Source organism: Balearica regulorum, chromosome 3, assembly GCF_011004875.1.
Source record: "Balearica regulorum gibbericeps isolate bBalReg1 chromosome 3, bBalReg1.pri, whole genome shotgun sequence".
Taxonomy (NCBI): domain Eukaryota; kingdom Metazoa; phylum Chordata; class Aves; order Gruiformes; family Gruidae; genus Balearica; species Balearica regulorum.
In genome coordinates, this window is record NC_046186.1 from 90,773,428 (window position 1) to 90,798,613 (window position 25,186).

Here is a 25,186-nt window from a genome sequence, read left to right on the forward strand (position 1 = left end):
GATTGTAAAGTTCATTGCCACACGTATAAGATCTCTTCACTGTTGGATTAATGTGAGACCTTCATGGATGATCATTATTCCATACAAGCTGATTCAGATATTGCTTCCTTTGGGACATCTGCTGTTGAATTCTGTCAAAAATAGATTTCTGGAGTAGACAGCAGTTGTAATTTGGTACGCCGGTTTGTGTCATATGCAACGTACAGACTACAGAAGACTACTGCAGACAAACTGGTTTATTATTCATTTCTGGTTTTGTACCAGATCTTTAAGTTAAACTGGATGAACAGAATATTACTTAGTCTTTCAGAAGACTTGCTCCTTTGAATGTCTCATTCGGTCCGTGCTTTGCATAACACCTATAGGAATACTCAGACATAAAAAAACCACCTCTCCCTGTTTTGTACTGAGCTACGTATTCTCCAAACCAGAGGAAAGGCATGAGTGATTCGAAGTTTTTAGCATTACATCTGCTAACAGAGGTTTGTTTTTTTTGTTGGGTTTTTTTTCCTTGGAGTTGTCAGGGAAATTTTCATTGTATTTTATTTACCTGAGTTATTTGTACAGTTAGCTGAAAATTCTTCACTGTTACTTCTTAAATCATAACCACAAGCTCTCTTATGTCCATCTTTCGCTTCTGTCCCTCTTTCCTCCCCAAATCACTGCTTTTCTATGTTGCTTGTTCTGGAAAGCTGGCGTACCATTTCATTATGTGTACCTGGAATCTGTAATAAATGTATTATGCTTACCTGAGGGAGATACGGCCTTCAGAGATATTACTGTAAAAAATGTAAAGAATTAAATATATGAGTACCAATCTTTAATCTATTTTAAAGTTGTTTTCTGCACAATACTCGATGTGTAGCATGTTATTTGATTTTAAAATACCTTTTGTAACTTAGATGTTAGAAAAACATCTAACCAATATTTATAGCAGCATACTCAGTTTCTTAGTGTTCTCAGTTATACAATTAAATAATCACACGCTATCAAAGTTACTACATTTTAAAAACTCAAGTGCAGTTATTTTAAAAATGTATACAAATGTGACAATTGACACATGATTAGTTTATTTGAATTGCTCTTAGGTTTGAACTATTTTTTGCAAACCTTAGTATATCAAACTATGGAACTTATCATTGAGGGGTACTTACTATCTCAAGTTGACACTTTCAGTCTAAACCAAAGTTGGCTTCAAAAGAAAAATATGACTCATTAAAACAAAGCTGCACCCATTTTGCACAGCACAGGCTTCTGAGCGTGCATCTGGTAAGAAGCACTTCTCATCCTGTATAAATTATAAAATTATTTAAAAAAATAATTTGCAAGTAGTATTTTGAGTCTCCTGGATGTGGCTGTTGTACCACTGGAAAGTGACATTAACAATGGAGAGGGCCAACTTAAGAGATTGCAAGGTAGTTACTGTCGTGCTTTCATACGCTTCACTGATTGGTAGATCCTTTTCAGTGATTTTTTTGTTTGTTTGGGGTTTTTTTTCCTCATTCCTTTTTTTCCTGAAATGAGTAACTGGTATTTATAGTAATACGGAAACATACTGTGATGAAGGTAATAAGAAATCTTTTCACTGCTATTTTTATCCAAACATTGATTTGCCCTCACTTATCAATTGGCTTTTAACATGTTCTACATAAAGTGAATGTGGTTAACTTCAGAAATTTGTGTGGATGTCAACTAACACAAAGTAAGTTTTTCTTCTTGTTAAGGAAAGTGTGCGTAGATGGAGAATGCACTGGCTAATGCTGCCTGCTTGATGTGAATTTTCTCTTAACACTGGGTCATTGTGTTCTTCTCTTTTCCTGACAGCAACAGCTGGGATGAGCATGTCTTTGAACTGGTTCTACCAAAAGCCTGTATGGTTGGACATGTGGACTTCAAATTTGTTTTGAATTCAAACATCACAAACATTCCCCAGATTCAAGTGACTTTACTGAAAAATAAAGCTCCAGGCTTAGGGAAAGTCAATGGTAAGAAAGACCTTAAGATATCTTTCATAATATTATTTCTTTTCTCAAACTCATTATTCTCTGATGTATGTTAGAAGAATTGCTTGAAATTGTGTAAATGTTTTGGTTTTACGTATTTCCATTTTATTCTATTTCTCAGCGTCATGGTGTGTTTTCACTTACCATGTTTGAATGTAAATTGGGGAAACAAACTGGATAAATAGTTTCAAAATCCTGAATTTTATACAAATAGAAGTGCATAGCTCAAAAAGGTTGAACTGAATTATTCTGTACTGCTTGACTCCTACAGTCGTTAAAAAAAACACATTGTCAATTGTAAATCATCCGAGAGATTGACAGATGAAACAAATGGTGCTCTTTTGAGTTCTTGATATACTTAAAAAAATAATAGTAAATTATTCCAAGTCATAGAAGGAAATTATTTGCCAGTGCCTCTTGAATGCATAAGAGAAAATAGCAAGGCTTTTTTTGATGACAGTAGATAAAACCTGGCTTCCTTGGGAATTCTCTCGTCATCTGGCTCATTAACTAAGCTATGTGAAAGCTGCAGTATGATTTCACCTTTTGTTCCTTGCAGCTTTGACAGGGTAGACCAAAGTTATGAATGCTCTTGCCTTCTTGGGAAGACTCCTAGCTGGACTCTGCATCTTACTAGCTCTCAGGGAACCTGTGAGGGGGTAGCATAAGTTGAAAAGTCACTTCTTTGATGTGGAAGAGTTTGTGCCTCCATTGGGATTTTCCTGTGGTGAGAGTGTTCATTGCATGTCCTGCTGCCCTGTCTGCTAGGGATGGAAGGTATTATGTGCAGCACTTCCTTTTATTGAGGCATTAATTGGTTATCTTTATCTGGCCACATCTTTTTGAGAAGCTTCTAGGAACGTGGTATTTCAGAGAAATCTTGCTGTTGGATATTATTAAATTGGCTGCTGGATTTAAAATGTGTTGGGGAGAACAGCAAGCATGACTATAAAAGCTCTTTTTTTTTTTTTTTCTTTTTCTGTTTTTTTAAATGTGAAGTAAGAGCACCCCAGTTAAACAAGGGTAAGAGACCTGTAAATTTTAAGAAGGAAAACAGGCATACCAAAGATCATTGACATGCTTTCATATAACTTCTCATTCTGTAGCATCCCCCAGTGTTTAACAAGAAAAAAAGTGTGCTGGAGATGCTCCTTAAGAAATCCTATAAACTGGTGGTTACCCAAGAATAAAATATTCTAGCATAGTAATATCCTTGGAGAAAAGCATACTCTTTTAGGATACAAGATGGTTTAACAGAAGTGCTAGCTGTGACTGTAGGACAACAGTCAACAGGTGTTCCTGCACGTTCTTCCTTTCTTTAATTCTTGAAGTAACCTTAATTTTAACATGGGCAGAATTTTGTTCTATCAAAGCAAAAAATACGAGGACTGGAGGGCCAAGGTATACACAGGCAGTCTGGAAAGGGCTGGGGGATATGAGAGTGCCTGTGAGGCAGCTTTGACAGTGTCTTTTTTTCTTTTTGATTCAGTAGGACTGAGCCACCTCAACCAACCAACCAACATCCTCTCAAGTGTTACTGCATTGCAGTTGTTTCCTACTTCTTTTCAATTTCTTGCGTTTTGAAAAAAGACCTTAATGACATTTGACTTTTTTTCTATGCACTATTGAATAAAGTAATAGGACACTAATGATTTCATTATAAAGGAAGACAAATCTAGATAATTTCTATCTGTGCTGGATATTAACCAAAATGTTCCAATCTCAGGGAGAAGTAATACTCAGGATTGTTTGGTGGCTCTTGAAAAAGTATAAAATCTTCAGTCTGAAATTCAATTAGCTCCTCCCCCTTCCCTCGTAGGTGGAGAAAGGAACTGAAATTTTAAGATAATAAAACCTAAGGAAAATGTGTAGGGGAATGTTTATTCAGTCATTTTTTGTATGACAGGAACCCTGGAACCAGTTAAATATGTAGTGTGTAATAACAGGAAGGCCAGAGGCATAATTCTTCCAGTTTGAAACTAATGGTCTTGATCTGGCAGTTAATTCACTGTATATGCTGCTTGTTCATTTGCTTGCATGTTCTCTTCATCTATGATTCATGAGAACCATTTAATTGAAAGAGCTGTACTTAAGTGTTATCAAAATAATGTCTCATGTTCAGCAGGAGCAATCCAGTTTTTTTCAATTTAAATTATCAAACTTTCAGTACTGGAATCTAATTACTTAGGAGTAATCTACAGTTGATTATTAGGAGAAAATAATTTGGGCAGTGTTAAAGCAAAGCAGGCTGTTTACAGGTCATTCAAAGAAATTTTTTTTTTTTAATTGCTTGCTGCAACTTCAATTGCAATCCTAATATGAAAAACGTGCCTTTGTATATTTGTGGTTCTTATATTAGAAATAGTGTTTTGGGCAGAAAGCTGATAAATTTGCTATGAAAACTACTGCTTCTGTTTTCTGTGAGCTTTAAGCAATGTTTATGAAATCTTGCTAATATTTTTGTTTCCAGAAGCAGCAGTAGACAGACAGATCACATTTCCTTTATCTCCAGCTCATAATATTGAAGTGGAGAGAAATGGAAAACCAGGGCTGGTTGAATTCAATGAAGAAATGCAGTATATGGATGTAGAGGAACCACAATGTAAGTTTTATTTATTGTGTTATGCTTTGTTTAAAATATGAGCTTGCTTTTTTCTTTTTCTTTTTTTTTTAATGATACACTCGAATTTCTCTGCAAAAAATTCTCAGCCATTTCAAATAGACTAATTTCTCAGCCCTCTTCAATGTTGCCTCTCTCACTGGTCTGTTTACTGTATGAGTTGAAAGTTTTAACACACACACACCCACACACACACCCCCCCACACACCCCCCACCCCACCCCCCTTGTGTTTAAAAGCAAGTTAGTATTTATTTGAATTTAGAAATAAAGTAGATTGATATGGCACCTTTATAACTTAAACTCTTACCCTGTTCCAGCACTATTTTACTTGGTTTCCTTAGCTATTTTTAATAGAATTTTTCATTGCCTATCTGGCTTTTGTAGAGATTGCTAGTGTAAACCAAAAAAATAATAATCAGCTAGTAAAGAATTCATAACTAGCCCTGTTGACTTCCAGCCACGTCAGACTTGCTGTGCCTGTTTTTATAACCTTTTTTGTTAACCAGATTGGATCTGAGTGAGGGGAGATACAGACTAAATATTGATAGTTGGAGTGAATCAGTTGCAGAACTGTGATTCTTTTCCTTGGTCCTTTCAACAGTCTTACTTTACGGCTTCTTTTCTTTCATGTCATCAAGCTTATCTAGAGCATGACTTTAAAGGTCATTCCAACCCAAACCATTTTATGATTCTATGACTCCAAGAAAGGTTGCGAAGGATGAGGGGAGGGATCAAAGGGCTGATAAAAGAAAAAGTACTAGAAGGAAGCGTCTCATGCTGAGAAAGAAGCAGCAGACGAGTGAATGATAATTTCAGTATACCACAGGAGAAACAAATTAGTCTTTTTTTTTTTTTTTAATAAGCCAATTCTGTCCTGCTTCAGAAAAGACCCAGTGAGAGTTGTGAATCAAAATATATTGATTCATCATTTTATCAGTTATGTATTTTGTGGCTCTGATGAGCCAGTACATGTTATCCATGTAATATAACTGAAAATGCTTTGAAAACTGTCATTTATCTTTATTTATTTCACTGAAAAATGTCTGAAAGTGAACTTCAAGTAACTGTTATTTTTTCAATGTAGAGTTTATATATGTATTTAGGGATCAGAATTTGACATGGTGTATTTTTAACCCGTGCAAATGATGAGATCTTGTGACAATTTTGGGTAATTCAGGTCCATATTACTCATGTTTTTTAAGGTCTTAGATTGTGTCCATTTCTGGAGGAACATAAGGAAGATATACTTTGCGGTCCAGTATGGTTGGCTACTGGACTGGATTTATCAGGACATGCTGGAATGTTGACACTAACAAGTCCAAAGCTTGTTAAAGGTAAACAAATTTATTATGCTATTCACATGAAGTATGTGTGACTAAAGCTCATTTCATATTTCTGTAGTCGGACTTTGGTTTGTATTTATTGTCACATTGACAAATTTTGCTGTACAACACAATAATGAGTTACCTTTTCAAATTGATGCTAAAGTACTGTAGTTAATGTCGTTGAGTTCTGCTTGTACACTGTATCTGTAAAGTTGAAATCTGTTTACAACTTTGCAAACTACCCCCTCCTTTTTTCCCCATTTTTAGGCATGGCTGGTGGCAAGTACCGCTCATTTTTAATTCATGTTAAAGCAGTGAATGACAGAGGAACAGAAGAAATCTGCAATGGTGGCATTAGACCAGTTGTTAGAATACCATCTCTAAAACCTCAGACTAACAAGGGTCATTCCCTTGCTTCATTGTTGGCAAAAGTTGCAGCAGGCAAGGTAATGAATAGCCAAGACAGACATCTGTGTTAAAGTTGTAGAATTAGTATGATTTATGTAATCTGAAAATGAAACAACTGTTAGGAGAACTAAAATCCATTAAAAATTACTTTTTTGTCTTGACACTGTGTTAACACCTTCAAGAATCAGTTCAATATCTCTAAGTTGTTTCTTCTGTGCAAATTTAGTTGAAGAGGTCTGTTCTGCCACTTTCCCATTCTGAGCACTTGTTTTTGAAACTTCTGTTTCCACGAGTGTTTTCAGTAGCTGATAAACCTCATCCTCTTATGAAGGCTTTTGTGTGTGTGTATTTTACTCTTGATCATTTTACTTTTAAGATTGGATGATATGATGTACATCTTGTGGACATTATTAGAATGCTTAGAACATAATAAATTACAGACCGTTGTTAAACTTCATGTTCTGTATTAAAGCAATTAGTGAATAAAAGTAGGTTTTTTGGTACAATGCTCAAACTGAGTGAGAAATTTTACTGAACTGTATGCATTTCACTGAAAATGTATACAAATGAAGCAGTCAAAACCAACATGATTTATGAATTATTGTATTTTCCCAAAAAAATCAGGAAAAGCCATCTAGCAAAATTGAAGCCACTAATTCTTCAAGAAAATCAGATAATCTGAGAGGCTGTGACTTACTTCAAGAAGTCTCTGTAACGATTCGAAGATTTAAAAAAACTTCCATTTCAAAAGAAAGGTTAGTAGGCATTTTTTAATTCTAAAAAATATTAGCTTTAGTTATATTTCTCATAAAATACTTATTTCTCAAAATAGCTCAGGTCAAACCACTGTTTCAAGTTGTCATTTCATAAACATATGGAAGATCCTGTAAATTGTGAGTTCAAGGGCACTGTGCTGTGCAAGTTGTGGTAGAATAACACCATGCATGAAATTGTATGTTGAGTCATTATTTGCCTGACTCAAAGGCAAATGTAAATAAGTTTTCTTGGTGAATTACATAAATTATTTGGACAAATTTTTCTTTAAAGGAAGTATCTTGCCTTTCTATTTCCACATGTTGTCTTGTTTCTTACAGCAGAGAGTATATTATTGGTCAAAAAGTTTAGAATCAAATTTAACTAACAAATTGTTACTCAAAAAAACTGGTTAAAATCTGTATGGATTGGTACTGCAGACCTAAACATGAATAATATGGTATTTGATTTGTATTACCAGCTGCCACCCCACAATGGTGGCACTGACTGTGATGGTCTTAAAGAGGTCAAAGAGACTGCAAAGAGGTATGTGCAAATGGTTGCCAAAGTATGTTGTAGATGATGAAAGCTTTTTTTTAGGTTTAGAAGTTATTAAACAAGGTAGTAGGAAAAAAAATTTCCTGAGGGTTACTAAATATACAGTAACCTAGGAAGTTTTGTGAGCAGAAAATAGGAAGATTGGGAATGTGTGCACAGAAAGTATCATATATGCTTGTGTACTAGTTTTACTCTCACCTAGACATCTTTTTGTCGCCATACCTAAGACAAGATACAAAGCTAGAGGGACATTTGGACACTTGGAGGGAGAATGGCCATATTGCATAATTTTGTTTTTTATTTCCTTTCCCCCCTCCCTAGAGTTCAACGGTGTGCCATGTTACAGTTTTCAGAGTTCCATGAGAAGCTGCTCACCACTCTTTGCAAGAAGACAGATGATGGTGTGACTACAGAACATGCTCAGAGTCTTGTACTAGATACGCTTTGTTGGCTGGCCGGAGTGTATTCAAATGGACCTGGCAGGTAAGAGGGAAATTGTGTTTAAACTAGCATGGCTATTTCTCAGTATCAGCTCTGTTAAAAAAAAAAAAGTTTTATATGAGTCTCTAAAGTATGCAACTTGTTTTCACAGCTCAAAGGAAGGAAATGACAGCTTGCTTTCTAAAACACGTAAATGTGTCTCTGATATAATACGTGTTTGCTTCTTTGAAGCTGGGCGGAGCATAGCTCACAAATGTGCACGGTTTCTTGCACTATGCATCAGGTCAGTGCTAAATAATTACATATATTTACTTTTATATATTTATATTTTCGATATATTTGGGGTTTTTGCATGCAGTCTGAACTGTATTTATGTGTTTGTTATTGTTTAACATTGTATTTAAAAAGGAACAAGATCTGGAAGATCTTCTGTTGAGGAAAAATGTGTTAGGGTATGACTGCAAAGAACGTCAGTCTTTCAGCTTCACCTTCTGGAGATTTCACCTTTTGTTCTTACTTCATTAAATGTTAAAGTGTCTGTGTTTCTGTTTAGCAATGGCAGGTGTGACCCAAGTCAGCAGGGGTTTGGATCAGTTCTTCTACAAGCTTTGCTTGACAATATGCCTCTTTTGCCTGCTGCTGCAACAGGTGGTATGTATACAATGTTTGTTGTCATAAAAATATACAGTGCCTTTGTTGTTTGGCATGTTTTGTTAGACTCTCTTGTGAAATATGAGTTAGGTAAGTGTTCAGTTAGTACAGACTGCTTCTTGGAGTGGTCTGGTCAGGTGGTATCCAAGTATGAAGTAAGCATTTGTAGATGATGGAATTTTAAGAAAATCAGTTTACTTAAAATGGAGTGCTAAGGCACTGGCATTTTTGGGAGAGCTTAAGTAAGTTTTGCAAGAATTTTCAAAGGTGTTCAGCAGCCACAGATTCTGTTGGCATAAGTGAGAATCAGGATTGTCTGTTGTTTGGGAAAATTAGGAGATTTTTTCAGGGAGCCTGGCTATCCAAATGATGTCCAACTAGCAATCTGCTTCTGTTACTTCTGCACCAAAAGGAAATTTTTAACTAAATCAAACTCCTTCCTCATCTACGTTGCAGAGTAATGGTATCTTAGCACCTGGTTGAAGCCTTTTGAGTGCCAAATAGAATGGGAAGATGACTTTAGCACTTGTATTTGGTGTGGCAAGACCTGCTTTGTGTTTCTCACAGTATGACGTTGTTGAATTGCATTTAGCTTGGCATCACCAAAGAGTCTTGCAGGAAAATTAATTTTCGGTCCAAAATGCTTGTTGTGCAAGCACCCAGGTAGAAACATTTAACACACTGCTATTGAGAGTGTGGAATGCACAGAGGGAGAAGGAGGAGGAGGTTTGTGTTTCTGTACAGAACCACTGCGCTGTGCTCCCAGAACTGATCTGTAAGGAAACAGTGCCTCCAGCAAATACAGAATAAAGAGACAGCAGCCAAAAACAGGCAGTGAGAGGAGAGGAAGAGTTGAATCTAGAGTAAGGCTTGACTCTAAAGGGATTGGAACCCCTAGCTTAGCACCTCAGTGTATCAAAAGCATTTTGATTGTTGTGCTTAGTAGAAGCAGTGGGCAGAAGCAATGAAAGAAGTATATGCGAAGCTGTCTCTTGGGAACCTTTTTTTTCTTCAATTATTAATTAGTTGATAAGAGAATTTGAATTACTTGTGGAAACTAATGATTACAGAATGATTCTAAATTGAAGTCTCTCAAAAGGGGGAGGGGGAGAATGCTTCCTAGTCTGTATTCAGTAACCATTAGATACTTCATTTATCTCTTCCATTGATTATGATTCAAAGTATGCTTTCTGAGTGGAAAATTCACATCATGTTTCACCTGATTTTTTTTTTTTTTTTTTTTTTTTTAACGCAGGATCTGTGTATTGGTATTTTGTATTGCTGAACTATGTAAAGGATGAAGATTTGGCAGGATGTAGTACAGCTTGTGCATCACTGCTTACTGCTGTGTCCCGACAGTTGCAGGATCGCCTAACACCTATGGAAGCATTACTTCAAACAAGGTACTAAGAAATGTGGTTGTTGTAAAGTTATTAAAAACAAACATACAAACTGTCTGATGCCATCCTCTGGTTCTGAAAAGGGTTGACGGTTTAAAAAAAGATGCATTTTGCCATATTTGTATGAGGAAGAATTAATTTGATTCAGCTCTAGAAAATAGTTTTGACTTGTGCAAAGTTGAAGGTGAATGTAATTGCTATCTTGCAATTTACAGTGCACTTTAAATCAGCAAATGTGTTTGTAATGTTTGAAGTCCATGCAATGCTTAAGTTAGTATTTATGATTTTTAGTTGTAAGGATTAATGAAGCATGTCCTATTTTGAGTGTGGGAGGGAATCAAATGTACTGAATAGTTTCAGTTCTGCATAATGCTGCGCAAAATTGTAGTCTCTCTGTAAGCTTACCATACATTTAATATGTTGCTACTAAAGGTCAGATTCTACGTGTAGAGACCTGGAGTTATTTACTGGAAATGCAGGTTCTTATAAATTATGAACTGATTAATTTCAGATTGTGATGTTGCATCTTTTACATATTGAACTGATTGACCATTTAACTTTGGATTTACATGATACCTGAAGGAAATCTCTGGTGGTTCAATTTTGTAGCAGCTTCCAAAGCCGTATTATGATGATGGGAACATGCTACTATTAGACAGCTCTTTCAGTTGTGATTTGTGGGCAAGAGTTTTCCTCCAAGTCAAGAAAGATCAAGTTAGAAGAGATTTGGTTCAGAATCTTCAGATCAAATTGAAAATTTAGTAAGCCAAGTGTGTGTGCGTATGTTTATTATTTTTTTTAAAGGACTATAATCCCAAAATACTTGATAAAAACTTGTTCTCAAGTGTTATACTTGGATCCTTATCATGCTCTCTACTACATTCCTCATCTCAGTTGTTATTTATTTCATCATCTGCAATCCTTGCAGTTGATGAGAAGATTTATTGCAGCAATAGAAATGGTGACTGAATAATGGAGAATTTTGAAAAATACACAGAGTGAATTGGAACAATAGAGTTTTGTGTTTCTATGTTGAATTTCCTTTTAGAGACCAAATGGAGGAGAAAAACATGAAAATTCCACTTGACGTGAGAATGGCACCTTTCTGTAGGAATTGACTCGTTCCTTCATATAGATTGTTTCCAAGTACCTCCTTTAAACAGCATATCTGAAAAAGTTTTTTCCTTTGCAGTGGCTCACTTTTGAATTTTGCACATGTGACATTCCAGATCACTTAAGGGTCAACAAAGCTGTCTGCATCTCAAGGGAAGCTTTCTGAAGTGACTCTTGTTCTTGGCATCCTTCAAGCTTAGGTTTTCTGAATGTTTCTAGATGGTGTTTTACTGATTTTTCTTCTTGGAACTACGTTTGCTTTCTCTTTTAACTCATTATCCCCATAGTTAGGATAAGAATAGCAGCAGACGCATTTGTCTAATCCCGTATTTTATTACTATAGCACTCTCTGTAGCAAGGACTGACTATATCTTGACTTAGTTTACTAATTTAGACAGAATTTACTGGTCTTTTCTTTATAGGTCTACAGATGAAGAGAACACTGTCATTTCTCAGTTGTTGGGGTTTTTTTATGTAGAAGATAGGTATTAATATATTTTTTTTAAGATAAATTAGCAGGCAGCTATTACTTCACTCTTTTTCCCTTCCTTCTCCCTGAGTTGTATTTTATTGTATGTGTGTGCATTTCTGTTGCAGAGTTTCTAGTATTTTTTTTTCTTCTTTGTCATTGTTCCGAGGTACAATACCCTAACATGTGGTAATCAAATGCAAGCAGATGTTTACTTAAAGGATCTGCACATTCATGTTGTCTTCAGGCAGAGTAGCACTCATTTTACTATTATGTGCCACAATAAAGCAAGTAAAACTTGCAAGGATAAGGCCAGATGGGTGTGTTACATGATTTGCAGTTTAGAGAACAACAAAAAAGGGATTTCAGACAGTGTTTTAGGCTGTCCTACAACAAAGCATGTTGCTTTGATGAATTTCTCCAGCCTGTTCTTGAAAGCAACTGATTAAAGTGGTGGTGGATTAAATTATTCTAAATATTGTAAGCTATTACATGGCTTAATTATTCTTATCATTAACACTTGAGCTGTCTCCTCCTGCCCACGTCTAATCTGAAATCTCTCTTGCTGCAACCAAGTCTTTTCATATTTGTGTCCTGTCCACCTTGGTGATAAAGAGCAGATTATTTCATTCTTAACAAATTATAGATGTCTAGAGGATGTTTGCATCTTGATCGTATTCTCCAGGTCTGCAGTCGTTCTTAAAGCATTTCCTTGTGCTATTTTCTTTGGTCCTCATTTTCCTTGAATTGTGGTACACAAAATTGTAAACATTATTCCAGTTGAGATCTCTGAGTGAAGCAGAAGAGGTATTTCACATAGTTTATGTTCATTACTGCATAAATGAATAGGGTGTTGGGGTTTTTATGTGACATTCTTGAGTCATTCTTTGTTTTTTGGTTCATGTAACTTCTATGTCCTTTTCTGAAAAGTGTTGCTAATGCAGCTAAAAACTGTGAACCTGATCATTCCTGCTGAAGGATCAGTAAAAGGCACTGTGCTTATTGAAATAAATCTGGATTGGACAGAATATATTTAACTCTCTGCAATACATTCAAGTTCTGATTCTATTCTACAAAGCTCTTGTAACCCCTTTGTAGTGTTTGTCACCTGCTTACTTAATAAATCAAACTCTTCACTTTAATGCTGATTACTTGCAAGATTCATGTTGAACAGACCTAAGTTATTGAGTTTGTAAATCTGAGGTCTAAAATAGGTTGTGAAGGTACTGTACTGACTTTTGTCTGATCATTTTTATGTGTTTTAGTAATCACTTTACAGGAGCATGTCTTGCTTTGCTTATGTAAAAAGGTCATGCAGCAAACACATCAGTCTAGCTAGAAACAGTATGCACTGTTTCTGTGTAGTACATGCTTGTGGAGATAACCTAGATTCATCTAATATGTTTTGTTCTTAGTATAAAGTTGTCATCTTAAATTTGCTACCTTGTAGGTGCTAGTAACTTGGTTGGGGAATGTATGTTTCTTTCCTCCTTTCTCTGCCCTCCCTCCCCCTTCCCAAAGATCAGTAGCAATTATTGCCCTTTTGTATAATGTCATTTTCTGACTAGTTAGTCTTAGGATTGTGTGGCTAAAAGCACTGAGCCCAGCCAATGTGGAAGGATTTTAGCATTCAGAGAAGTCTAGAACCTATTCTACCTTGTTGCTGGTGGTGTAGTATTCATGTAGACATTTATCCTTTTGTGACTACTTGATCAAAAAAGACATTTGAACACTCCAGTCTTCTCAGCGTTACCTGTTGGGGGCTTTCCTCGCCTGCTAAAGAACAGAGAAGCTGCTCAGAGGCAGATGGAAAAGGGGGTGGAGGAACTTCCTCTTGCTGCCCATGTATTCATGGAAATAATTCATATTTGTTCTGGCTCTTGCCAGTCAAAGCACGGTATTTTATGTTTCTCACTTTTGTACCTGCACAGATGCATTCTTTCTTTCTCCTGATTAATAATTTGGCCTGACTTCCATTTTTTCTCATCAGTTGCTGGTAATAGGTATCAGTACACACACAAAAAAAAAGCAACACTGATTTTGTTATTACTTTGGATTTTGCTTTTTCTTGGCTTATAAAACCTGGATTGATTTGGAACCACCTTGTTACCTGAGTAAATACAAAAAATTGCATTATTTTTTTTCCTCTGCAGTACTGCCAGAGTTGTAATAGTAATGAGTAGTAGTAATGAGGTTTTCTTCTGCTGAGATATTTAAAGTACTCGCAAGTGCTGGTTGATACCCCTAGAAGCATTTCCTTTTTTTCTACTTACTTCAGCTGGAAGAACAAGCTGAGGTGGATTTTCTTTTGCTCTTTTGGACAACAGTACTGTGTTTTTAATTGACTTCAGATAAATGTCTGATTTACCATGTGCAGGCATGCATATTGCTGTGGCTAACTAAGACTTGTAGTTCTAGTTTCCATGGCTGAGCGTGATTATGTGTCATGTTTCCAAGAGAGTATTACATCTTCAAAACTATTCAGTAACAAAGAGTTACTTATTTAGCATGGTAAGCTGTTTGAAAAGGTCACCTAATAAATGACTTTAATGAAATATAAGTAAATGGTAATTTCTAGATATGGTAATTGATTGAAAAGAATAGTTTGGAATATAATGAATCCTGACAATTAAATACTTGACTTTTTTCCATAAATAATTTTATATGAATTCTTATTGTTTGAATAGTGCTGTTTGTCTTATTCCATTTGCAGATATGGATTATATAGTTCACCTTTTGATCCAGTTCTGTTTGATTTGGAAATAAGTGGCTCTTCTTGTAAAAATGTATACAACAGCAGCATTGGAGTACAGTCTGATGAAATTGATTTGTCTGATGTTCTATCAGGTGCGTATGTTTAACAGTCATCTACTGTGGAAGAATTGGTGATTCTCTCTGTTATACTGTTTTCCTTTAGCAGAGATGTGGTTATATACTTTCAGTCTGTTTTATAGCTGTACATAATGAAGTTCAAGATACTCTCTTGCTTCGTGAGATCTCTTACATTTCCTGTAGCCCTTAGGGCAAGAAAAAAGCCTCTTCCTGGAATCTGTTCTTTTCTTATCCTCTGGAAGATCTAAGAAAAGGCTAGGGATTAAACAGAAAGGCTGCTATCATTCCTTGGGTCAGAGTCATCTAGGAAGCATCTGTCACTTCTATTGAGCAGCTTCCTTGAGATATGTTATTACTCGTTTAGACTAGCAACCATCTCATAGGCAGAGAAACCTAAATGGATTTTTCCAAAGTTGGAAAGCTGCCATATGGCACTCTTCTACTTAAATATTACAGATTTAATGAGAGATTTTTTCATGTTTCAGAGGCATTAAAATACCTTAAAAGCATATTTGTATCTATCCTCTCAGGTTAGTTCATAAGTGAATCTTTAGGCCATGGACTGTCCTAAGAATGAGATGGTTTTTTACCTGTCAGGAAATTCTTTTCATAACAAGCACGTTCATCAGTCACAGTGACTCCTTCCCTTTTCTTGTATGCTCCTACCCATCCGCCCTCCATACAACACCGAATTTGTTAGTATGTTGAATAATAGTATAGTTTTTATACTAACTCAGTGTATGGTCTTAGTCAGTCTGTTATTTTCTTTCTTTTCCTTTCCAGTAACATCAATGTATTTTTGCAAGCTAATTTTCTCACAGTGTAGAAAGAATAGAGCATCCATATATAATTTATTTCTGGAATTAAGAAGGTTACACTGTGCTTCTGCTGTCACATTCCATAGTTTGACTTCAGATACTTTGTTCACATTTGGCAGCATTATCCATTTTAAAATATACTTCCATTTATGTTGTGGATGTGATAGCGTTAAGGTGTTTGTTCCACAATGTGAAGTAATAAAATATGTGGATTGTATTTAGTTGTCTCTTTCACCTCTTTGTGACTTGAAATGTTGCTGTCAGGAAAACATTAGCTGATTGTGGAGATAATTATTTCTTTTTCAGGAAATGGGAAAATAAGTAGCTGTGCAGCTGCTGAAGGTAGTTTTACTTCCCTTACTGGACTTCTGGAAGTTGAACCTCTGCACTTTACCTGTGTTTCAACAAGTGATGGAACTAGAATAGAAAGGGACGATGCAAGTACGTTTACTGGTATATACAATTTTTCATTTTTTCTACATAGCATAGTTCCACAATATGATATTTTTAATTTGACATAATGAGCACTCTTTGACAAACAGATTGCCTGTAGTTTTCTAAGTGTTGAGATGTTTTGCTTTTTATTAAATAGTTACTATATAGTGAAGTTAACTTCTTAGAGCTTAACAAACCAGATTCCAAATTTATTAATTCGAATCAATTTGTTTCTATCAGAAAGTATAACATACAAGCTTGCATCTTTACCTTGCAGCCTTACGTGGCAAAAGAATTCCAGGGCATTAGGTGGCACTTCTGTAATAAAAATGTTGCATGTATGATGAGTGCGCATAGTCTTGAATTACAAATTATCTGGTTTATAGATGATGTTACTTTGCAGCAAGAACTGGGTAAAAGGAGGTACTTCTCCTGTTTTTACATTGCTACGTTTAGTAAGGAATTAGATTAAAGGTGTGTTTTATAATTTCTTTTCTACATAAATGTTTTTGTTTTGGTTTTATTTGTTTCTTTCATGCCAGTGAGTACCTTTGGGGTTACCCCAGCAGTTGGTGGCCTCTCTTCTGGAACGGTTGGGGAAGCCTCGACAGCACTGAGTTCAGCAGCCCAGGTAGCTTTGCAGTCTCTCTCTCATGCAATGGCCTCAGCCGAGCAACAGCTCCAGGTGCTGCAAGAGAAACAGCAGCAGCTTTTGAAGCTTCAGCAACAGGTTGGAGGCTATTTGGCTATTTTTTAATGCTGTCTCTAAACTTCAAAAGCTGAGAAAGTAGTTGCAGAGCTAGTGGCTTTTTTATTTTTTTTTCTCCATAGTGTATTTGAGGAAGAAACAGCTCTGCACTAAGGATCACTCTTAACAAGCAAAATGCTGAGAGTGTCTCCCATGCTGCTTTGTTCTTTCAGATTTGTTTTTTGTTTATTTTGAGGGTGGGTTGGGAGTTTGTAATCAAAAGTAAGTCTTAATACATAAGTATATCAGTCTGAAATTGAAAAAGCCCACTGAAATGAAAAGCGCGATTGCCGACACAGGGAAGTACCAGGCATAAAGCCATTGTCAGTGTGAAGCTTGGCTCTGTTGACTCTACTTTGCTGCTCAGTTGTAGGTTTTTTTATTTTTTGATTACACCAATTATTTACTGAATTGCTCACAAGTGAGGTCAAATAGAATAGAGTTTTGATTTTCAGCTTACAGTTGGACATCTAACATGCCTGTGTTGAAGGTAACTTAGATTTATTAAATCTGATTTTGTAATGAAAGTTGAACTTGTGGTTCAGTACTAGTACTGTGTTCACAAGCAGTATTATCTGCTACATACACTGCTTTCATTTTGCTCACAGAAAGCTAAGCTGGAAGCAAAACTGCATCAGACAACAGCAGCGGCGGCAGCAGCAGCATCAGCAGTTGGTCCTGTTCACAACTCTGTGCCTTCTAATCCAGTAGCAGCCCCAGGGTTCTTCATCCATCCTTCAGATGTCATTCCACCCACACCAAAAACAACTCCTCTATTCATGACTCCACCTTTGACTCCACCTAATGAGGCAGTTTCTGCTGTTATTAATGCAGAACTTGCTCAGCTTTTCCCTGGTTCAGTCATTGATCCCCCAACAGTTAACCTTGCAGCGCATAACAAAAATACAAGCAAGTCTAGAACGGTAATTATTTTTGTTTGTTTTTCTTATAGAAACAACATGCTGTAAGCCTTATCAGGATCTAATTTGTACCTGAGTGCTAGTAAATACCTGTTTATTTGGATGACATGTGAAAACTATATCACTAAATTTACACCTTTTGAAGACTTATGAAAGCAAGATAGAATTGTTATAGTACCTCAAATAGGTTTTTTTTTTAATTGGGGATAGCTTAACTACATAAGGAGTTATTAGTCCTTTGAACTTAGTATTTAATATATTGTGAGGGTTCATGCTCAAATCTAAATATAGTGAGGTGTTGTCAGAATCGTACATCTTTAAATCAGAAGAGCTTTTCTTACAGTCTTTTGTAAAGAACATCGTATTATAAATGCATAGATTCTAATGACTTAATTTTACTGATGTTTTCCCACTCCTCAGAATCCACTTGGATCTGGTCTTGCTCTTGCAATATCTCACGCTTCACATTTTCTTCAACCTCCACCTCATCAGTCAATTATTATAGAGCGAATGCACTCAGGTAAAAGCAGAATTCCTAATTATAATTTTTGATACATTTTCTAATAAGAAGTGGAATATTTTCCAGGTTCTTAAGTAAGTTGCTTAGCTGTAGTCTCACTTGGCTTTCCAAAGGAAAGATATTTCTCAGTTTCATTTCTCTCGTATCTGGAAGTTTTAAGACCCAGCGTTCAGTGATGTTTATCAAGTTGGAAAATCCTGGAGACTGGGGGAACAGAGCACCTGTTCTGAAATAATGCATAAAAAGCATAACAAATTAAGTTGAAGCCAAAATTTTCTTTTTGAAGGTTGCAAGCTGTAGTGAGAGATTCTGAGATATTTTTTTTTTAACCTCAAATGTATATGTTTTGAACAATATATAAACCATGTCTTTATTGTTTGAGAAGTAGCATCTCTTCACTGGTTAGCCCACACTGGTCTTTTAGGCAATCCTGTGTTTTTTTCCCTAGGAGCACGAAGATTTGTGACCTTAGATTTTGGAAGACCTATATTGCTGACAGATGTATTGATTCCCACTTGTGGAGATTTAGCTTCTTTGTCAATTGACATCTGGACTTTAGGAGAAGAAGTGGATGGAAGACGACTGGTAGTGGCTACTGACATTAGCACACATTCACTTATTTTACATGACTTGCTGCCACCTCCAGTTTGCAGGTTTATGAAGGTAAAAGGAGATAGACTACATACTCTATCTTTTAAACTCTTGATCTTTGGTAGTATGTGAACTTTCTCTGAAGTTCTCTTTAGACCAAACTTTAGTGGACTGTCAATTTTCTATGAATTTTTGACTTTGTGGGGGTTTTTTGTCTGTTTTGATACAATTGTGTTACAGTACAGTTGCATTCTCTTTCAGATCACTGTTATTGGTCGATATGGTAGCACAAATGCCAGAGCAAAAATCCCATTAGGATTTTATTATGGCCATACCTATATCTTACCCTTTGAAAATGAGCTGAAACTAATGCACGATCCCCTCAGAGGAGAAGGTGAAGCTGCAAATCAGCCAGAAATTGACCAACATTTGGCAATGATGGTTGCGTTGCAAGAAGACATACAGTGCAGGTTAGAAGAAAAAAAAATATGTGTACTTACTAATTATTTTAACTTAAAACACTGGGATATTGTGATATTACAGATTTTTTTTCCCCCTTTCCTATGATGTTCTTCAGACCAAAGAAAACTCTTTGTTGTACAGTTGTTACACTGAATATCTCTCTAGCAGTGACAAAGACTACACTGTATTTTTTTTCAATATCTATTTTAACAGTGCATTCAAAATGGACCAGAAGTCATCTTCTGGCAGGGTGATTGTCAAATGTATTGCTGTTGATCTGTTGAATTGTGCGTTGGAATGTTTCCCTTTAGGTACAATTTGGCCTGTCATCGGTTAGAAATCCTTCTGCAGAGTATTGACCTGCCACCACTCAATAGTGCTAACAATGCCCAGTACTTTTTACGAAAGCCAGACAAGGCAGTAGAAGAAGATAGCAGAGTCTTTTCTGCTTACCAGGACTGCATTCAGCTACAGCTTCAACTCAACTTGGCTCACCATGCTGTTCAGAGGCTCAAAGTAGCTTTAGGTGCAAGCAGGAAAACACTGAAGGAGCAATCTGATCCAAAAGATTTGATTCAGATGTCATCCACAGAACAGTTACGCACCATCATTAGATACTTACTGGATACTTTGCTTAGTTTGCTTCATTCTTCCAATGGTTAGTATTTTTTTGAGGTTTTGATATTTCTGTCACGTTAGTAGAAACAATTTGCAAGTGTTTCTATTTCTTGATCTGTGCTTTCCCACCATGAAGCTTTTAAAGTATGTTCAGATATGTTTTACTGTGATTTTAGTAGCTGGTTACATACAGTGTAAAGTTTCACCAGTGGCAGCAAGCTGACCTAACCACTCCTTGCTTCTGAAAAGGATAGGAGAGGGTGTCGAGGTCCTTCTCCCTTTTCTGTAGACCTGGCTACATATTCTGTTGTTCAGATAGTCATCTGATCCTTCTGTGGGCTGATTCAGTTTGCTGAAGTAACAGAAGACTGCCCAGGCAGAATACTCATGTTATTTTCATAGGTAGAAACAGCTTGTGGAAGGATCTGTGAGCATCAAAGCCTGTGCAACACTGGGAATGGATTAGGCCATTAGAACTGGGGAGGGGAAGCAGAAATTGCTTCTCTGTGTGTGTGGGGAAAGTCATAAAACCAGTATCTCTGCTTAGTTCGTGATTTTTAATATCCAGTAAGGATATTTATTTCCTAAACTTGCCATTGAAAGAGTTCATGAGGAATTGAAATTGAAAAGTCTGAGTAGGAGTGGTGTTTTTTTCCAACAACAACAACAAAAACCCCAACTGAACAAAAAAAATCAACAAACACCCCCCCCCCCCACCAAAGGTCATTGTTCTGTTGACAGATTGGTGTGTTTGTCTTGTACTTTTCTGTGCCAGTTTCTTCTTAAGCATAATGATGGTTTGGTTTTTGCTTTGTGTAGATTCCATGGGGGTATTTCCACTGATATGAAATTGATTTCATGTTGATCAAATGGCCTGGTCTACCTGCAAATTACCATCTCTTTGATATGTTCTCCCTGCCCCCCCCCCCCCCCCCCCCCCGCCATTTAGTCTAATCATAATAGTTTTAAAAACTTCCTACAAACTTTTTCCTCCTATATTTTCAAGCCATTGTCTCCTTAAACATAGTTGTTTGTTCCCCTTTCTTAAAAGGGCACTCTGTTCCTGTGGTTCTGCAAAGTACTTTTCATGCTCAAGCTTGTGAAGAATTATTTAAACACCTGTGTATCAGTGGAACCCCAAAGATACGATTGCATACTGGCCTTCTGCTTGTTCAGCTCTGTGGAGGAGAAAGATGGTGGGGTCAGTTTCTCTCAAACGTACTGCAGGAATTATACAATTCAGAGCAACTTCTCATATTCCCACAAGACAGGTAAGATATAAGTCTATGTTGATGCATTACCTGTGGATCACTTAAATAATTCCATCGTTCATAACTTAACATTGGAATTGAGAAGATGCGACTGAAGAATACTTAACTATCTATTCCATTGATTTAAGAAATAGTCCCAAAAAAGCATTGCAAATGATAAATGCCTGATTGCAGTTATTCATTGCACCTATTTGGTGCTTGCACCACAATAAGTTGCTCATTTTCCTTACTTGGAGATGTTTGCATACCTAGCAGGATTGCTCCCCAGTGTCAAAAATTGCCATCTACTTTATCAGGCCTAAATGCACCCTCATCATAGAACTGCTCTTCTAATGCATTTGGAAGTAGAATTGAGACTGGAAAGCACACTATTAGCATTTAATACAAAAGATTTCTCTGACATAAGAACAAACAAATGTAGAGTTGAGCATTGCATGTTAGATGTGTTGATTGTTTCAGATTATTGATTGAGGTCTTTGATATTCTAAACATTAGCATTTTATTTTAATCAAACGTATTTGCTGTTCTGTCTTCTTTGGACAGCAACATTTATATTTTCATATTTTTTTTAAATTAATTAATTCAAGGATTTAAGAATACATAGGTATAATTCTCGATCCCTGCTATTCAGTGTATCATCTGTAATAGGAAATAAAATGGATGAGGTCTTGTTTCAGATGTATTAAGTCAAATGCTCTGCTGACCTCTTCAGGGTGAAAAAGAAAATGTTCACCCTAAAATACTGCATTGTCTTTACAACAATAAAACATGAAATCCCATTTGCTTGCTGGGCCACAGTAGTGCTTTCTGTAAGAATCTGCTTGTATCTTAGATGAAAGCCTAGGGGAATATTGTTCTATAAGGAGTGTTTCAGAATATTACTGGATCTGAAAAAGAAATCTTAAATATGTAAATTTTACTTTTAGGGTCTTCATGTTGCTTTCTTGCATTGGCCAAAGATCGCTTAGCAACAGTGGTGTTTTAGAAAGTTTGCTTAATCTCCTGGATAACCTGCTGTCACCACTGCAACCTCATTTACCTGTGCACAGAAGAACTGAAGGTAGCCCTCTAATTTGTGAAACTATATTTTCATGTTCATTATAAGCTAGAAAATTGAGAGACTAGCTCACAATTTTTGGTGTATTAAAAGAAGAAACTTCTCCTTTACCGTATTTAAAATGTGCTGACACTTCTTGCTCTTTAGGTGCTAAAAGAGATTCGTCCCTCCCACCCCTCTGTTTAAACCTGAGCGAAATCTGTTCAGTTGCTTTTAATTCAACTAGGAAGCTTTAAAATTTTAACAAAGCGAGGAGAACATCTAATGTGTAGACAACTCTAATTACTCTAGTGAATGACTTTGGAAAGAAGTGCCCCTTTTCCACATGAGATCCATTGTAAGTGTCAAGCTCTTGAGGTGAAACACGGTTATGAAGACAGGTTTGTTAGGTATATCTGCATGGTTTCTGCAAACTACATGGTGGTTTTTTGTACTCATAAGGAATATACGTTTTTTTGACCCTAAAATGACTGAAATGATATTCTCCAAACTTGATTTTTTTGGAGTGTTTTCTTACCTACCCTAAGTTTGAAGAAAATGCTTGCTTTTGAAAACATCAGACTCTAGGCTACTTAATTTGTTACGTACATGTAGCAGAACATTGTAGAAGATATGTTGTTTAAAATTCTTAGTGTTGTGAAGTTGATAAATGCCAGCTGAGATTCTGTCCTTACTTTTTACCTTGTCTCCTGATGTAAACAAGCCTACAGCTGGTGTCAGAAGCTGTCCTATTGCTTCCCATTGGTCTACCATGTACTTTCTCTATCGTGGCCATATCCTGCTGTAGTCTCTAACTAGTTTGAGGCAAACCCAAGCTTACATCTCCTCTACCTCTGTTTGCACTCTCCCCACAGCTGCCAATTCCTTTCATAGCTCTTGCCTTACTAGTTGTCCTCACGGAGGACTTTAGGAAGCAGAAGTAACTGATACTTCAGAGCTTTATTTGCTGGTCTTCCAGCTTCCTTCCTCCTGGACAGTACAGGTGAGTACTAGGGCATTATTATGTGTGGTGGAAGCATCAGGTACGGCAGAAGAAATTCCTATTTGAGAACTATCACGCATAACTAAGGGTCAAAGGGGTGAAAACTTACTGGGGAAAAAGTCAGAAAACAGAGGACAATCAGAGCAAGAGGTGAGTATTGTGTTGTGGGTAGAGAGAAGTTGTAAACTTTGAGACGGGGGGGGAAGGAGTAAGCAAAAGACACTTGGAGGGAGGGAGAGAAGCCAAAAATTTTGATATCTTGGGGTTTTTTTTAAGAGATAAAAGGAAAAGAAATGCACTTGTTTAAACAGAAGTATGAAAGGGTATATACTTCACACTGCAGCAGGCTCCCTTCTTTTTATTCTGCCAACCAAAAAGGTATGTAGCGGTCACCAGTGCTACTCGTCTCTATTCTTGCAATTTACTCTTCTGTTACTGTTCAGATCCTGTTACGAGGAGGCCTCCTACTCCTCTGCCTGCTTGGAGTGGGCTGCTTTCTGCCATTGTGGACAGGAAACTGGAGTTTCTTGTCTTGTGATTCTTTGTGGCCTAGTGAAACATGTGCCATCTAGTGCTTTTAATGACTTCTTTAAAACTATTTTGTTATGACTTCAAAACTTTATTAAGGCACTCAAATCTATTTATTTTGAAGGAGTTTTAGACATTCCCATGATCAGCTGGGTTGTAATGCTGGTGTCCAGACTACTGGATTACGTAGCTACTGCTGAAGATGAAGCAGCCACAGCCAAGAAACCTCTGAATGGAAAAGAGAGGGAACGATTTTTGACAGGCATGTAACACTTATTATCAAAACTTGCTTCTATGGGTGTTGGCTTGGGAGCTGTTCAAATACTTCAAATGTGTTTTCTATTCACTTGATAATGAGATTTTTAAAACAGGTGTTGTGATAATTTTATTTGCACTGTTGTCTGCTTCTTTACATCCCCTTCTCCTTAGAAATATTTTTTTAAAATGCAAAATACAGGATTGATTTTAGTTTGTAAAATGTTTGTGTATTATCCTGTCACTCTGGGACCTGGCAATTGAGCGTACACCATGTTGAGACAGTTTGTATTGTGAGAAAGGGCAACAGTATGACTTCATAACTCATTTGGTATTTGCCATGGTATTTGTATTCAGTTTTTTTAAATGCATTTTTGTCTGTTTATTATTATTAAAGTGGATTAGCTATGGTTTTTAACATCTTATCTAAAAATGAAAACTGTAAAGTTTTTGTGTTATAGAAGCTGTTCAGGTATTTTTAGTTCAGACAGTCTTGCTTACCTCCGTATATGTTTTAAAAATAACGAAAACAAGATGGTACCACTGCATTTTAAAATTACACAGAAATACTATCATTTGTGGTAATAGTTGCATAATACTAAGAGAATTAGATTTTGCTTGTTTCTTTAGTATTTAGCGTATGGAGATGCTAACCGTTGCTGCAGTGTAAATGCTTTTCTCTGGAGTTAAGTGAGGTTTAATAAGATGGATTAATATCTTATTTTTTTCTATTTCCATTAGGAAACCAGTGGAGTTTTATAAACAATAGCCTTCATACTCAGAGTCTGAGCAGATCTACTAAAGGCAATAGTAGCCTAGATAGACTGTATTCCCGAAAGATCAGAAAGCAGCTCGTGCATCATAAACAGGTGATTTCCAGCACGGTGGTGGCTATTTTCACAGAAGTATCTCTCGTTTATAGTATATCTCATTTCTTCAAAGAACAGCTTTGGCCTTGGGACTCATTCAGCCTTGCTTTTGCATAGGTCTGATTCTATAGCTAAAGGCTGCCTAACTTCTTTGACATTCGTCTCAAACCGTGGGGCATGGGATCTGCTGGAAGAACAGATGTTGGACAGTACTGTTGCACTCTGTGACCCATATTGGACAATAAATATAATTTACTTTCTAGATGAATCTGGGTACACCTGAGTGCAAGCACCTAAGCTGTCATTTAAGAGTTGGTCATTCTTAAGACACAAAATTTTCATTTCTAAATGCAACCATGCAGGTTTTATGACCCTGGGCATGTATGTCTTGAGCTCCTTTAAAAATACCGTTTCTTCTTAAACCTCATCTGTTCTGGTTCTGCTAGTCGCCCCTGACGGTGTCTTAGTTAAAATTGTATATAAACTGTATTTTAAAAGCTCAAGTTACAATTTGAACTGAAGATTACTCTCATATGAA

At 36.5% G+C, this 25,186-nt stretch overlaps 1 protein-coding gene across 2 annotated transcripts in view; it reads left to right on the forward strand.

Moving 5' to 3' along the window:
• The window catches only part of BIRC6 (baculoviral IAP repeat containing 6), a 184,833-nt gene that overhangs the window by 47,149 nt on the left and 112,498 nt on the right, over positions 1-25,186 (forward strand). Inside the window, exons 13-33 of one of the 2 annotated variants that reach the window (XM_075748914.1) lie at positions 1,825-1,985; positions 4,474-4,605; positions 5,827-5,958; positions 6,217-6,395; positions 6,982-7,112; positions 7,990-8,151; positions 8,261-8,392; positions 8,663-8,760; positions 10,016-10,163; positions 14,456-14,589; positions 15,699-15,845; positions 16,370-16,557; positions 17,184-17,498; positions 17,916-18,015; positions 18,464-18,678; positions 18,868-19,076; positions 19,380-19,726; positions 20,738-20,957; positions 21,884-22,017; positions 23,649-23,786; positions 24,521-24,648. In XM_075748914.1, coding sequence (XP_075605029.1) covers positions 1,825-1,985; positions 4,474-4,605; positions 5,827-5,958; positions 6,217-6,395; positions 6,982-7,112; positions 7,990-8,151; positions 8,261-8,392; positions 8,663-8,760; positions 10,016-10,163; positions 14,456-14,589; positions 15,699-15,845; positions 16,370-16,557; positions 17,184-17,498; positions 17,916-18,015; positions 18,464-18,678; positions 18,868-19,076; positions 19,380-19,726; positions 20,738-20,957; positions 21,884-22,017; positions 23,649-23,786; positions 24,521-24,648 — 3,550 coding nt within the window. The remainder of the gene's footprint in view (positions 1-1,824; positions 1,986-4,473; positions 4,606-5,826; positions 5,959-6,216; positions 6,396-6,981; positions 7,113-7,989; positions 8,152-8,260; positions 8,393-8,662; positions 8,761-10,015; positions 10,164-14,455; positions 14,590-15,698; positions 15,846-16,369; positions 16,558-17,183; positions 17,499-17,915; positions 18,016-18,463; positions 18,679-18,867; positions 19,077-19,379; positions 19,727-20,737; positions 20,958-21,883; positions 22,018-23,648; positions 23,787-24,520; positions 24,649-25,186) is intronic. The other variant, XM_075748915.1, reaches the window with a different exon arrangement.